At 48.6% G+C, this 11547-nt stretch overlaps 3 protein-coding genes; 1 reads left to right on the forward strand and 2 right to left on the reverse strand.

Annotated features, from left to right (window-relative positions):
- The first annotated feature begins 1082 nt into the window (after positions 1-1082).
- GSTUM_00009010001 (uncharacterized protein) lies at positions 1083-2755 on the forward strand. XM_002840428.2 has 5 exons: positions 1083-1479; positions 1531-1580; positions 1663-2061; positions 2107-2191; positions 2237-2755. Exons 1-5 carry the CDS (start codon positions 1282-1284, stop codon positions 2474-2476), a joined length of 972 nt encoding a protein of 323 aa, XP_002840474.1. The 5' UTR covers positions 1083-1281; the 3' UTR covers positions 2477-2755.
- A 1239-nt stretch (positions 2756-3994) lies between these two features.
- On the reverse strand, positions 3995-5977 carry GSTUM_00009011001 (uncharacterized protein). XM_002840429.2 has 3 exons: positions 5079-5977; positions 4639-5010; positions 3995-4573 (listed from the first exon to the last, which is right to left on the reverse strand). The coding sequence occupies exons 1-3, from the start codon at positions 5307-5309 to the stop codon at positions 4091-4093; spliced, it is 1086 nt and encodes a 361-aa protein (XP_002840475.1). The 5' UTR covers positions 5310-5977; the 3' UTR covers positions 3995-4090.
- An 807-nt stretch (positions 5978-6784) lies between these two features.
- GSTUM_00009012001 (uncharacterized protein) lies at positions 6785-8827 on the reverse strand. XM_002840430.2 has 4 exons: positions 8680-8827; positions 7197-8631; positions 7103-7136; positions 6785-7044 (listed from the first exon to the last, which is right to left on the reverse strand). The coding sequence occupies exons 1-3, from the start codon at positions 8742-8744 to the stop codon at positions 7104-7106; spliced, it is 1533 nt and encodes a 510-aa protein (XP_002840476.1). The 5' UTR covers positions 8745-8827; the 3' UTR covers positions 6785-7044; position 7103.
- Positions 8828-11547: the final 2720 nt, after the last annotated feature.

Here is an 11547-nt window from a genome sequence, read left to right on the forward strand (position 1 = left end):
TTCATATAGCAGGTGTTCCCCAAGTTTTGGAGCCCAGAAGGTATGGCACCTGCGGCTTTAGCGAGATCGGCATCACTCATATCTTCCAGAAACTTCATCTTCTCTTTTGGTGGTTGCACACTCTTCCCGGCAGGGGTTCCCATCATCGTGAAATTATGTCCGGGTTTGATACCCAGAGCAGAGAGGTCTGTGTCATCTTTAAGTTGCCCACCCTTGATAAGGATCTTTTGGCGCTCAGGTTCGACTTGGGTAAGAGAGTAGAGTTGATATTTAAAAACTTCGGCAGACTGGGAGAGGTCTAATTCGAGCTCGTGACGTTTTCCGGCATGTTTAACGAAGACTAAAGAATCAGCATAAGGCAAGAATATGGGGACCGAGAGATAAACAAACCTGTAATGGAACTCATCTCGCGCCCGTGAGGATTAACCGACGGGGTTTGATAGAGCCGATGGGGTGAAAGCGGGTGCGTGACTCTATTTGAAGACAAGAGTGGAGTGGAGGATGTGTTGAAGAAGATCTAGGGTTCGGGATGGACAAGAGGGAGAGTCAGGGACAAGGGAGATGAATCGGACTCGTGATAAGTCAACCGAACCAAACTCAGGGTGGTGGGGTGATTGAGGTTCTGCCCCGTCACCGTGACTAAGCAACATCTTACCTTTTCACAGTTTATGCGGCTCAATTGTGGCTTTACCTTTGGTCTCTGACGAACCAGCCACCTTTCGCGCGAGTCACTTTGCTCGCTTTTCCTTTCCATTTCAGCCTCTGGGACAATCTGAGGGGCATGGCTTTGTAGGGCAAGTTTTGAGGCACAGATTTTTCACAAGAATCGCACTGGAGTAGTACGGTACTGTGCTGCAGTATTCGCCTACCATACTGTGAGAATGCACCCGAATTAACCAATTATATTCTTATCTCCGGCAACAGAGACATCTCCGGTAAACCACATGGTATATATCATTGCCTAGCGCAATCCTCAAACCTCCTGGTATCCCACCTGCGTTGAAATCACAACGGCGGTGCACAGTGCCGGTATCCCACAGCTGTTACCAGTATCCCTGTTTGTAGAAACTTACCTGTGGCTGCCTTAGGGTTAGGGTTTGCCGCCCACTCCCTCTTCTCCGCTCCCCTGCATCAAGTTCAGAGCTCCCAACATCTAGGGGCAACAACGAACACTACAGCCGCAATACATAGAGTTGGATCACGCCTTCCTTCACTTTCACTCCACTTTACAATATTGACCGAGCCATAATACCTATATTCTTCTAAGACACCGCAGTTACCATGACCGAACAAATTAACGCCATTATCGAGCCTAAGCTCGAACCGAAGTATGATCATTACGACTTTCCGATCACCAACCCCATGACGGGCAGTGGTCACTCTGGTCACGTTGATGCTGAGCAAAACGCAAAGCTCTTTCAGCTAAGGAGTGAGCTTGAGAGCGAGGGGTGTACTGAGAGACTGGATACGCTGACTTTGGTGTGTTCGCTCTTGTTGATAAGGGGTGCACGAACTAACGATTAACCGCAGCTTCGGTTCTTGAGGGCAAGAAAATTCGATGTCCCATTGGCAAAGGCCATGTAGGTCCCCTACCCCGTTTGTCGCTTTTGCGAATAGGGTTTGTCTGTTATCGATCGATGTTCAACTCAGGCCAATCCTTAGGTTCCTCGCTACGGAAAAGTGGCGAAAGGAGTTTGAAGTCGACAAGATTGTTTCCACCTTCGAATACACCGAAAAGCCCAAGGTATTCGAGTACTATCCTCAATACTACCACAAGACAGATAAGGATGGCCGTCCCGTATATATCGAACAGCTCGGCAAGATAGATCTCAATGCAATTTTAGCCATCACCACCCAGGACCGCATGCTCCAGAACCTCGTCCTGGAGTACGAGAGACTGGCGGATCCCAGATTACCGGCCTGCTCAAGGAAAGCTGGCCATCTCCTTGAGACATGCTGTACAATTATGGATTTGAAAGGCGTTGGAGTTACAAGTATCGGCTCAGTCTACACCTTCCTCAAGGCAGTGACTGCAATCTCCCAAAACTATTATCCTGAGAGGTGTGTTTCACTATCTATCTTGCTTAAATGATTTAACGAGAATAGGCTTGGGAAGTTATACATCATCAACGCCCCCTGGGGGTTCTCTAGCGCTTTCAGTGTTGTTAAGGCGTTCCTCGATCCAGTGACCGTATGTCAATTTGGCCCCTTTTCTTACCGAAACTAACTTGAGCAGGTCGATAAAATCCATATCCTCGGCAGTGGCTACCAAGCGGAACTTCTGAAGCAGGTGCCCGCGGAGAACCTCCCCGTCATCTTTGGCGGTACCTGCTCCTGCGAGGGGGGCTGTGAGCTGAGTGATGCCGGCCCATGGCAGGAGAAGCAATACACAGAGACTGTGGTCAAGCCAACCACTACAACTACAGCGGCCGCACCCGAGCCTGCCCCAGCGGCCATGGCAACAAGCACTGCTTAGATCAGGCGTGCGGGGTAACGGATTTATCACGGCTTAATTAGATGTAGTCTTGTGGGCGTGGATACCTGAAGTGAGGTTCCGGTGAGATGTCTACGAGCATTTAGTAAAATACTATTCAGATATTCAGAATTGTTACTGTCTAAAGTTGAGGTTTATTGCTGTTTTGGGGGGACTAGCCGTTGGAATCTGGAAGGGGTTTAGTTTAGAGTGGCCTTGGCATATTTTTACGCTAAAATCTAGACAATCAACTTCTAAATTCTAAATTTTCTAAAATCTAAACACTCTCCTCTCGGTTCGAATTTGAAACAGGTTTAAAGGTCTAGAAACTTGGGTGCGGCTTGTCGACCGGTCGCAAGACCACAATTCCTGACACATTGGAGGACTTGCCGTAGGAATCTCGAAGTAAGTTAACTTGGAGCAAATTTTTGCGCAAAAATCTAGAAAAGCTAATCCTCAATTCCGAATCTAAAAAGTGTCTGAACCAAGGTGGGGGTGGTTCAGATTTCGGACTCCAAAATTTGGAAATTGAGAGTCCATCGGATGATGAAGTTTCAATGCCATACTATTAAATTTGAAGCAGTAAATTAGTGCGATAATGACATCAGTGATCCGATCTAAATAAACAACTTCATTTTCTTCGAACAGTAATCTTGGCTCCGAGCCAGAGGTGATCCGGAGAGCATTCTCTGCTGTCCGGTATCATATCAGGCAGGCATGACAGCAATCCGCATTCTTTACATCACCATCTCTCCTTTTTCAGAATTTTTTTTTTTTTTATATATCAAAATTCTTGCGAGGATTGAAGATAAATAGTGACATTACCTCTTGCTTGTTTTTCTTCCTCCTCGTTTACCATATCTACTGGATTGAAAAGAAAAAGAAAAAGAAAAAAGAATCTGGATATCAAGAAACTATATAATTCTTTGCTACGGATATCAGATTGCCTTCTAAACCGTTCTCCAAAAACCTTCCGGGTTTCTCCGGGTTCCCGAGGGGAGTTCAAAAAGCTCGGGTACGTGCAAGAGATGGAGAGTTGGCAAAGATACTGTGGGATGAGGTCCTATCAGAAATCATTTCTTGTTTGTATATCTTAAGTTTCACCAGTGCGATTTCGTTTTAACGCGATTATTGTAATCTAGGGAATCGGAAAGCAGTTTGTCTACGAGGATAGTCTGTATCCGGAACTGAATTCCTATCGGGAGTGCTCCACTGTCGTGGCCAAGAAATGAGCCCCGTTGTGGGGCGTTCCACGAGGAAAGTGGTTAGAGGGTGCGATATTGGTTGGTGTTTAAGCGTTCTTTACTTGTAGACTACTCGTAGAGTAATAGAGCCTTTGGGTAACCGGACTTTGAAGGAGACTAGCGTCTTCCCGTTCCACGATACCGCACTTGTGCTCCCCAAGCCCCCCGATTGTGGTCCGGCGTCATTTGCCATGGATCTTATCTTGAGGCTATGATGATTATGAGTATTTACTAGAACCCGGTCGACAATCCAGCCCGCCCCGCTAAACTCCACGAGTGACTTTTGATGATGGCCTTAACCGGCACAAACCTTTATATGATACAGGGAATTACACATAATTATATATATATATATATAAACGGAACGACCCGTTTACAGCCACGACCAAAGCGTCAAAAGGAGGACGTCAAGAGCCAACCAACCCCACCACACCACTTCCCTACTCCTTGCCCCGGCTCCCCTCTGCACGCAAGCGTACTCTATGGTCTTGTTAACGTCCGGCACCCAGCTCGGCGCGCTCCCGACCGTCAAGTTGTGCGAATGCTTAGCATCCAGAACGCCCTTGAACACCACCTTGTAGCTCCCGTACTGAACTTTATCCCGCGCTATGTCGATTTTGTGATCGCCCAGCCTCCACGAATCGAAGTGCCCGGCGAACTGGCCGGAAATGGTCAACTCCGCGGTCGAGGGGGAGAAGGTGCCATTGAGCGTGGTGGTCGTGGTGTTGGTGTTGGCGGTGATGGCGGGGGAATCGGCGGTAGCGGGGTAATTCTGCATGAGAAAGTTCGCGTACTGCGTCGCGTTACAGGTTGGGAATTCGTAGACGAACGTGGAGGTATCTACACCTAGTCGCTTCTACAATTTTTTATTTTTTTTTCCCGTCAGCGCCATTACACACGTTGTCAAGTCCTGGACCATACATCTGTGGAATTCTCGTAACTCCCCACGAACGACCAGCCCCCGCCGCTGCTTCCGACGTTTAGGTCCACGACTGAGGGGGCGCTCGCGTCGCCGTACTTCCCGCCATTGCTCTCGGCTCTGAAGGCGGAAACGCTTTCAAAGTCCATGAGTACCCCCGCCGGCATCTGGCTGGGTACCAGATTCTCCCCAGAGAACGGCAGATCCGGGATCCATGCGTTCAGCAGGAATATGAAGGGGCTCTTCTGCACGTTGTCGGGCACGGTTTGGTACCTGTTGTCTAGGATTGAGAGGACGGCGGATAGGGTTCTGTTGAAGGTACCGGCTTGCGAGGCGCAAGTTATCGAGGCGTTTGAGAGGGTTACTGTTGTCTCCTTTGCCATGAGTGTCCGTTAGCTTATTTTCCTCCCAATTGGCAAGAGGAAGGGAGGGGAGGACGGACGATAGTGCCATCGTAGTAACTACCAACCCACTTGTACAAGAATGGATTCTTGGCTCTCAATAGCCCGTGGTCCGGGCCAGGGCATAACTTGTACTGCTGTTTCAAGAATTTGGCCTGGGGGCTGGAGGAGTATTCTATGTCTTCCTCGATTGAGTCGGTCGGAGACGGACTTGTCCAGACAAATCCTGCGAGCAAGGACAACACAAAAAATAACCAAGAGGACCTCACCATTTTTTCCCTTTCTTTTCCAGAATTCGTTATCGCAGAGGTACAGAGGGATGAAGGAGGGGGGGATATGTGATTCCTACATATACAACTCCCGTCCCTTCACAAGCAAGAATAGAAAAAAGAAAAAAGGGGAAGCAAAAAATTAAAGGAATTGAGAAGTTAGGGCTACCATGTTTGTTCCCCTCTTCCCCTCCTCCATCTCCTCCTCCACGGTCCATGGAATGGACGGACGGGACAAACCGACAAACCAGATCCCCCATAATGGGGAATGATCCCATGGCAAGGCACTTCAAGCCATGCAGTGGTTCTCGCCGTGCTTTTATGAGCGCGTTAAGTAAGGCTTTAGTATGTAGCGTGCGTACATACATATACATACTGCGTTTAATACATGGTTTAGTACAGGTCATAATGATCTCCCAGGCAGAGCACATGCGAATATCGTATTTTTAGTTTTGAGGTTCCGAGGAATACCGTTCCCGTACCGTCCCGGCCCGAACCGCGATTTATCAGGTTCCGTACTGTACAGTACAATGCCAGGTATCGCACGGGGCTGCTGTTGTGGCATGATGCCATTTTTTTCCCTCTCTTCCAATTGAAAATTCTAGTTTGTATGTATGGGCGGGGTGACTTGTTTGATAAGGTCGAGAATAATGTTGGTAGCCGGGTTGGCGGGGTGGGGTTGTGAGTGCAGTGAGCGCTGAGCAGGCGGGATGGGCGGGTAACGTTATCAGTTTGGTAGGTAGATTGTGGGGAAGGGGGGGGGGTGCTGTGTTCACTTTGATAAGAGGAACTTGCCCTCAAAGTGCCGGTATGATAACGGAGTTCTTTTTGTCTTGGCCCCGTCGAAATAGGGAGGAGCATGGTCATCCTGAGACAAAATTGCTTCTCTTATCCAGGTTATTACGGGGGTTTTTTTTCTTTTCTTTTCTTTTCTTCTGTTAAAAGCGTGGTATGATTTTAGGTATTGTGCATGACAAGTACTTCCTAGGGTGCAACCGTTACTGTACGGGTACATGCGGTAAGGATCTCATGGCATGTCCGGGTTGATGAGTACGGCAAGTGATGGTTTGTAAAATACCGTACGTACCGGTAGTCCACCGGTATTGCTAGGGATACGGAGAGTATAATACCTCACTATCTGGCTGGAAGCAGTAGGTGATAGTATCGTACTGGTACGTTCAAATAAGATTTTTATTATTGTTTTGTCTCAATCGCCATAAAACCACATATCCTAACCCTGTATAGCCAGGATTAAACCCTTCACTTTGACGCAATCGTGAGTTTCACTGCAGCCGCCCCTTATTTCAACTTAAAAGTGTCTGCTGGTTCTCGCTAGATAATGCGGTAGCATGTGGTGGGGTTGTTGGAGGTGTGGTACATAAGTAAGTCAGGGTTAATAACGCTGGAGCGGTGAGCTGCTTCGTGCAATGATCTGGGCTCGGGTGGGTGGATATATACTGCACAAGTGATGGCACTTGTGCGAGGAGAAAGCCATAGCAACACGCGTGGTATGATACCGCTGGGCTCAAGTGGTTGTAGGGCTACTATGATGCTAGGAGGAAAAAAATAGAAAAAGAAGACAGATTTAGAGAGCATAGAACACAAGCAAGTCGCGCAAAGAATTTTTTAACAAATCCGCAGAATCTCAGACAGAACATTCCAAAAGAGAAAATAATGCCAAAGAGATGGGGGGAGCGATGATAGGATCCAAATCATAGCGCAACGCCCGTTTTCATACCTGTAGAAACCATTCATTAGCGAGATGTTTGTGATGTGTGCATAAATCCAATCCGCACCTCAAACATCAATTTCTTCCAGCACGCCCAAAATCTACAAACAAGATTAGCCTTTGAAAGAGACGATAAAATCGATAAACCGGATCGGACTTACCTGTTGGGTATATCTCACACCAACCAAGACACCGTCGTCCTCGAGGAATTCACTTTCGTTACCCAACTCCGAGTCTCTATCCAAACACGTGAGGCACGCGATCACAATGTCCGTATACTTGGTTCCCATCCTCGGTGGCAAGTAGTTGTACGCCATGGCCATCAACACCTTCTTGATCCGGGCGGCCCTCTTCCTTTGATCCCTGTCTTGGAGGATATGCACAATCTGCGACAATGCTGCAGCGGGCCCCCCCTCCTCGTTCACAAACGGGGACCATAGGCCGATTTCCAGCAGGATGACGCCCAGGCTGTAGATGTCGTGCTGCATCCTATACACATGATCCGGGAGGGTTCCCTGGCGACTGGGGTGGCGGTAGAGGTTATTCGACCAGGACTCATCGCCGGCCCTGTAGGTGACCCCGTCCGCGGACCGGAACATCTGGAAACCGACGAGGAATGGGATGCCAAGAGTTTTCCCGGGATTGGGGAAGACAAGGATAGTCTCGGGACGCATGTTCTTGTGGACAAAGTTGAGGTTGTGTACGAACATGACTGCCTTTGCAATCTGTTTGGCGAGAAGGACGCGCTCCTCGAGGGGATGTGGCTCGTTGGTCGATCTCTGGAGAACAGTTCGGAGGCACTCGGGGCTCTGGTCGAGTCTGTGGGGCATCTCCAATATAAACTCAAATTTTTCAGGGGCCCCATCGCTCCTCTGCTGCCTGACGACTCCCCTGCAAGCCAGGACTCCCGGGACACCCCTGGATTCCCTAAGCACACTTGCCAGCTTTGTCACGTCCTTGTCGAGTTGCTTGTAGTCTCTTCGACCCGGATCAACAGTAATAGTTTCCATAATGTATCTCATGTTGGTAGTATTATCGAAAACGATATAAGCCCCGGAGTAGCCAATGGGGTTTGGGAAATACATCTTCACGGGTTCCAGCCAGACTGGCGTGAGCTGTTTCGTGGGTTCGTCGGCGAGGACGTCACGGATCGCTTTGACAGCGGTCACAGGACTATTATCGGGCTGATTCTTTTGGACTTCCATCGACAGGATTCGATCTAGCGCGGGGTTTTTCGGTATCGATAGCATGTAAAAAGTTGAATTAAACATATCCCTCCACCTCTCCAGCACCGATACATCCTTCTCCAACGATGACTTTAGGAAAAAAGCGAACTTTATCACTCTCGCTCTCCCTCTTCTATCCTGTAGCTTTTCGAGATTTCTGTAGGCAGTGTGCAAGTAGTACTGTAGTTTATTGAGAAGCTCCGCTATATGGTCTGTGAGGACTTGGTGAACTTCTTTCTCGGAACTCTTAACCGTCGTTAATTGGATTGCAATATGTAACCAGACATTTTCTACCCGAAACTTTAGGCCTTCCACATCTTTGTGGGCTTCTTGGACGTCCCTGTATCGTTGAAGGAGGTTCTGGCCGACTCTGGATACATTAGCAAGCTCCGGACGTTACTGAGGCACCAACACTTACCGAAGACAAACATCTGCAACGCCCAAGACCCCAAGACCCCCCAAAGCTAACCCGGCGACCTCCATGATGATTAGTGGGTGGATGTTTTATCTGTTTTCTTGTTGTGCGGGCGGCGGCGGTAGGTCTCTCGAGCACACTTTATTCTTTTCGGGGACAAGTTGCCTCCCCTCTCTCTTGTCGGATGATGTTCCCCCCCCCAGGGCTGTGGACTGTGCGCCCCCAACTCATTGGTTCCATCAATACATCCCTGCACGGCTGCAGGGATTGACTGGACTCCTCCAGCGGTTGGCCACAGCCTCTGTTGCCGACTCGCACCCAGCTGGTTTCTCGGTTCGGCCTATAGAATACTTCCCACCGGCAATGTGAGCTATGGAGTTGGCTCAGATGTACTCGAGTACTCTTAGAAATATTGGTATCGTTATTGATAGCCACATGATACCGCTATGCGAAGGGGAACGGCCTGCTTTTTCGCTGCCACGGCATTGTCTATCGGGTCTAGTGAATGCCTAACCGCTGTAAGCGCGCTAAGACTAGCGCAAGGAGGATGCTCCTAAACATTAGTTCGCGGGCCGACCCATCGAGGGGAGTTAGGGGCATGTCCTAATGGCCTGGGGTTGGCCTCCCCTTGCGTCAAAACACACCAGGTGTGGCGCAGCAAGTGGTTACGCTCATATCATACAAAATTTAATTAAAAAGATCCTGAAAGATAGTAACTTCTATCCGTAAAGTCTACGGTAGGGCAAAAAAAGGCTCGTATCCCCCTCTGCCTGAGAAACTGCTGCCTTGAGGCCAAGGGTTTGTAGTGTGGGTACCGGCAACTACACAAGTATTGTATCATATCATGCGAGTGCTCTGACCTTTGGTGCAATACACTATGGCGCTATGGGACACGTACAACGCAGCGTACGGTGTAACGGGTCACAAACCAGGCCCTAGAAAATTCGAAAAACCCGATCTCTAATTAGGGATTCACGGTTTTGAGAGAATGAAGCCTTCCTGATGCAGCGCTTCCTTGGGGGAGATGGATAAGTGATTTTTTTTTTTCATTCCTAACCAGGCATTTCCAGCTGGGGCAGCTGGCCCACGCAAAAATGAGGAACCTTGGCAAGAGCTGGTATCATACCCAGATATTCGCAACGTGGGATACTCGAGCACGCCAATATTGCCGGTGCCACAATATGGACCAAATTCACTTGAACACATAACTTGATACCGACAAACAAGGAGCTTCTGGCCCCCAAGCCCTCGGATGCTCCTTTCTGCTAACCCATGCGTGTCCTCGGGGTTCGTGAAACTTCTAATGGTGAGGGGTTGAAATTCCTACCGCAGTAGGTGATTACCTTGTGTCGGTAGACGCCCGCTCCACATTTGAAACTTGTATTGTAGCTTCCTTCCCAATGGTTAAAGCAGACTCCTCCTGAGCTCTGAGGACAGCACGGTGTAGCGTGACTCACTGTGAAAAGATGCGTGCCTGCCATAGATTGGGGGGAAATACTTTTATGCGCGAAAATGCAACCACCGTGAAAAAAACCTACGAACCCCGCCACCGCTATGCAGCCAAAGTCGTCAGACACTGTCGTAGATGCTCGTGTACCGTACCACAAGCACGGTGGTATCCCATTCTCCATTCCACCTCGCGTCGGCGTGGTCTCTGGGGTACGCAGTCAGGGTCGCTTTCAGAACGGGGCTCAAAATTATCGTATCATGTCGCACTGGTATCATACCCCGATTAGTCACTACTCTATGTAAGAGGGATTGGCGAGCTTGGCGAGCTTACGGTATGATATGATATGATACATCTGCTTTGAGCCCTACTAACGCAGCCAGGAGGTATCATACTCGTACTCGAGTACAAGGGTTAGATCTGTAGCTGACCCTTGTAGACTCCTCTCTTTTGAGCCTCGTGGATGCGGTGCTCAAGTACCGATAAGTACTTGTATGATATTTGAAATTCATAAAGTATAGGGACGCCTTGGCGCCAAGATAGCTATTAACCAACTCCGAATGGTCCGGATACTTTATAAATCGGCAAGTACCGGTATACCTTTGCCGCAAAGTTCTCTCTTTCCACTAGTCAGATAAGGGGTTTACAGCACCCCTGGAGGCATATCTGGGGGCTATCTAAGCGGTTCTTGCTGTTCTTGTGGTTGTCATGGGCATCGTGCTTGGGGTATACCGGTAGTACTCGTACAAGGGACTGTACCGGGACGTGGCTGTGTACCGTATTAGTGGCGTTAGTTTTGTGCTCAGCGTCCTCCACCTGCCGATTGAGAGATTTGTGGAGAGCAGGCCGCTTTACCGGTAGTTCCCATGCCGTAAATTCTAGGCAAACGCCACTATTCTTTGTCTGGCAGTTGCTATCCCCAAAAGTGCATTGGCCAAAGTATTAAGCCTTAAGAGAACTAGTGGCAACCATAGTTGGGAAGCAGCGGTGTGTCAGATTTGCACAGAATTCACGGGGCCTTCCTCGGCACACGGTCGACTTTGCGGTTTGAGACAGTCGCAGACTATGGTTGTACAGCAGTAGGGGTATTCAAAGTTAAAAATGGACGAGTGAAGAAGCAAGTTGATAGTAGAACATGCATTAGTTTACGGAAGGTGATGCTCCAATAGCATCATAGAAAATATAGTATCATTCTCGGAGAGGCGAACTTTTTTTTTTTGGGTAAAGTTTAGCGTACAAATGAAGGAAAAATTTTCAAGCACCAAGATCTCAACATAGGTAGAGAGAAAATCATACATTTCGGTGACAAAAGTGATCGTTGTCAACCACCTCGCCCGCTCACCACCTCTCAACAACAACCCCCCGATATTAAATCAGATGTATTTAGAATTACAGAATTTTTTGTAGAATAGATTGAATAAGAA

The sequence above is a fragment of the Tuber melanosporum genome (assembly GCF_000151645.1).
Source record: "Tuber melanosporum whole genome shotgun sequence assembly, scaffold_51, strain Mel28".
In the NCBI taxonomy this organism is placed as follows: Eukaryota; Fungi; Ascomycota; class Pezizomycetes; order Pezizales; family Tuberaceae; genus Tuber; species Tuber melanosporum.

Coding starts and splice junctions, on each gene's coding strand:
- GSTUM_00009010001 (XM_002840428.2), top strand. CDS start 1,282: ATGACCGAACAAATTAACGCCATTATCGAGCCTAAGCTCGAACCGAAG. Junction 1,581..1,662: donor GTCCCATTGGCAAAGGCCAT/GTAGGTCCCCTA, acceptor GCCAATCCTTAG/GTTCCTCGCTACGGAAAAGT. Junction 2,062..2,106: donor CAAAACTATTATCCTGAGAG/GTGTGTTTCACT, acceptor TAACGAGAATAG/GCTTGGGAAGTTATACATCA.
- GSTUM_00009011001 (XM_002840429.2), bottom strand. CDS start 5,309: ATGGTGAGGTCCTCTTGGTTATTTTTTGTGTTGTCCTTGCTCGCAGGA. Junction 5,011..5,078: donor GTTACTACGATGGCACTATC/GTCCGTCCTCCC, acceptor CTCATGGCAAAG/GAGACAACAGTAACCCTCTC. Junction 4,574..4,638: donor GTTACGAGAATTCCACAGAT/GTATGGTCCAGG, acceptor AAAAAATTGTAG/AAGCGACTAGGTGTAGATAC.
- GSTUM_00009012001 (XM_002840430.2), bottom strand. CDS start 8,744: ATGGAGGTCGCCGGGTTAGCTTTGGGGGGTCTTGGGGTCTTGGGCGTT. Junction 8,632..8,679: donor GTTGCAGATGTTTGTCTTCG/GTAAGTGTTGGT, acceptor TAATGTATCCAG/AGTCGGCCAGAACCTCCTTC. Junction 7,137..7,196: donor GTGTGAGATATACCCAACAG/GTAAGTCCGATC, acceptor TCTTGTTTGTAG/ATTTTGGGCGTGCTGGAAGA.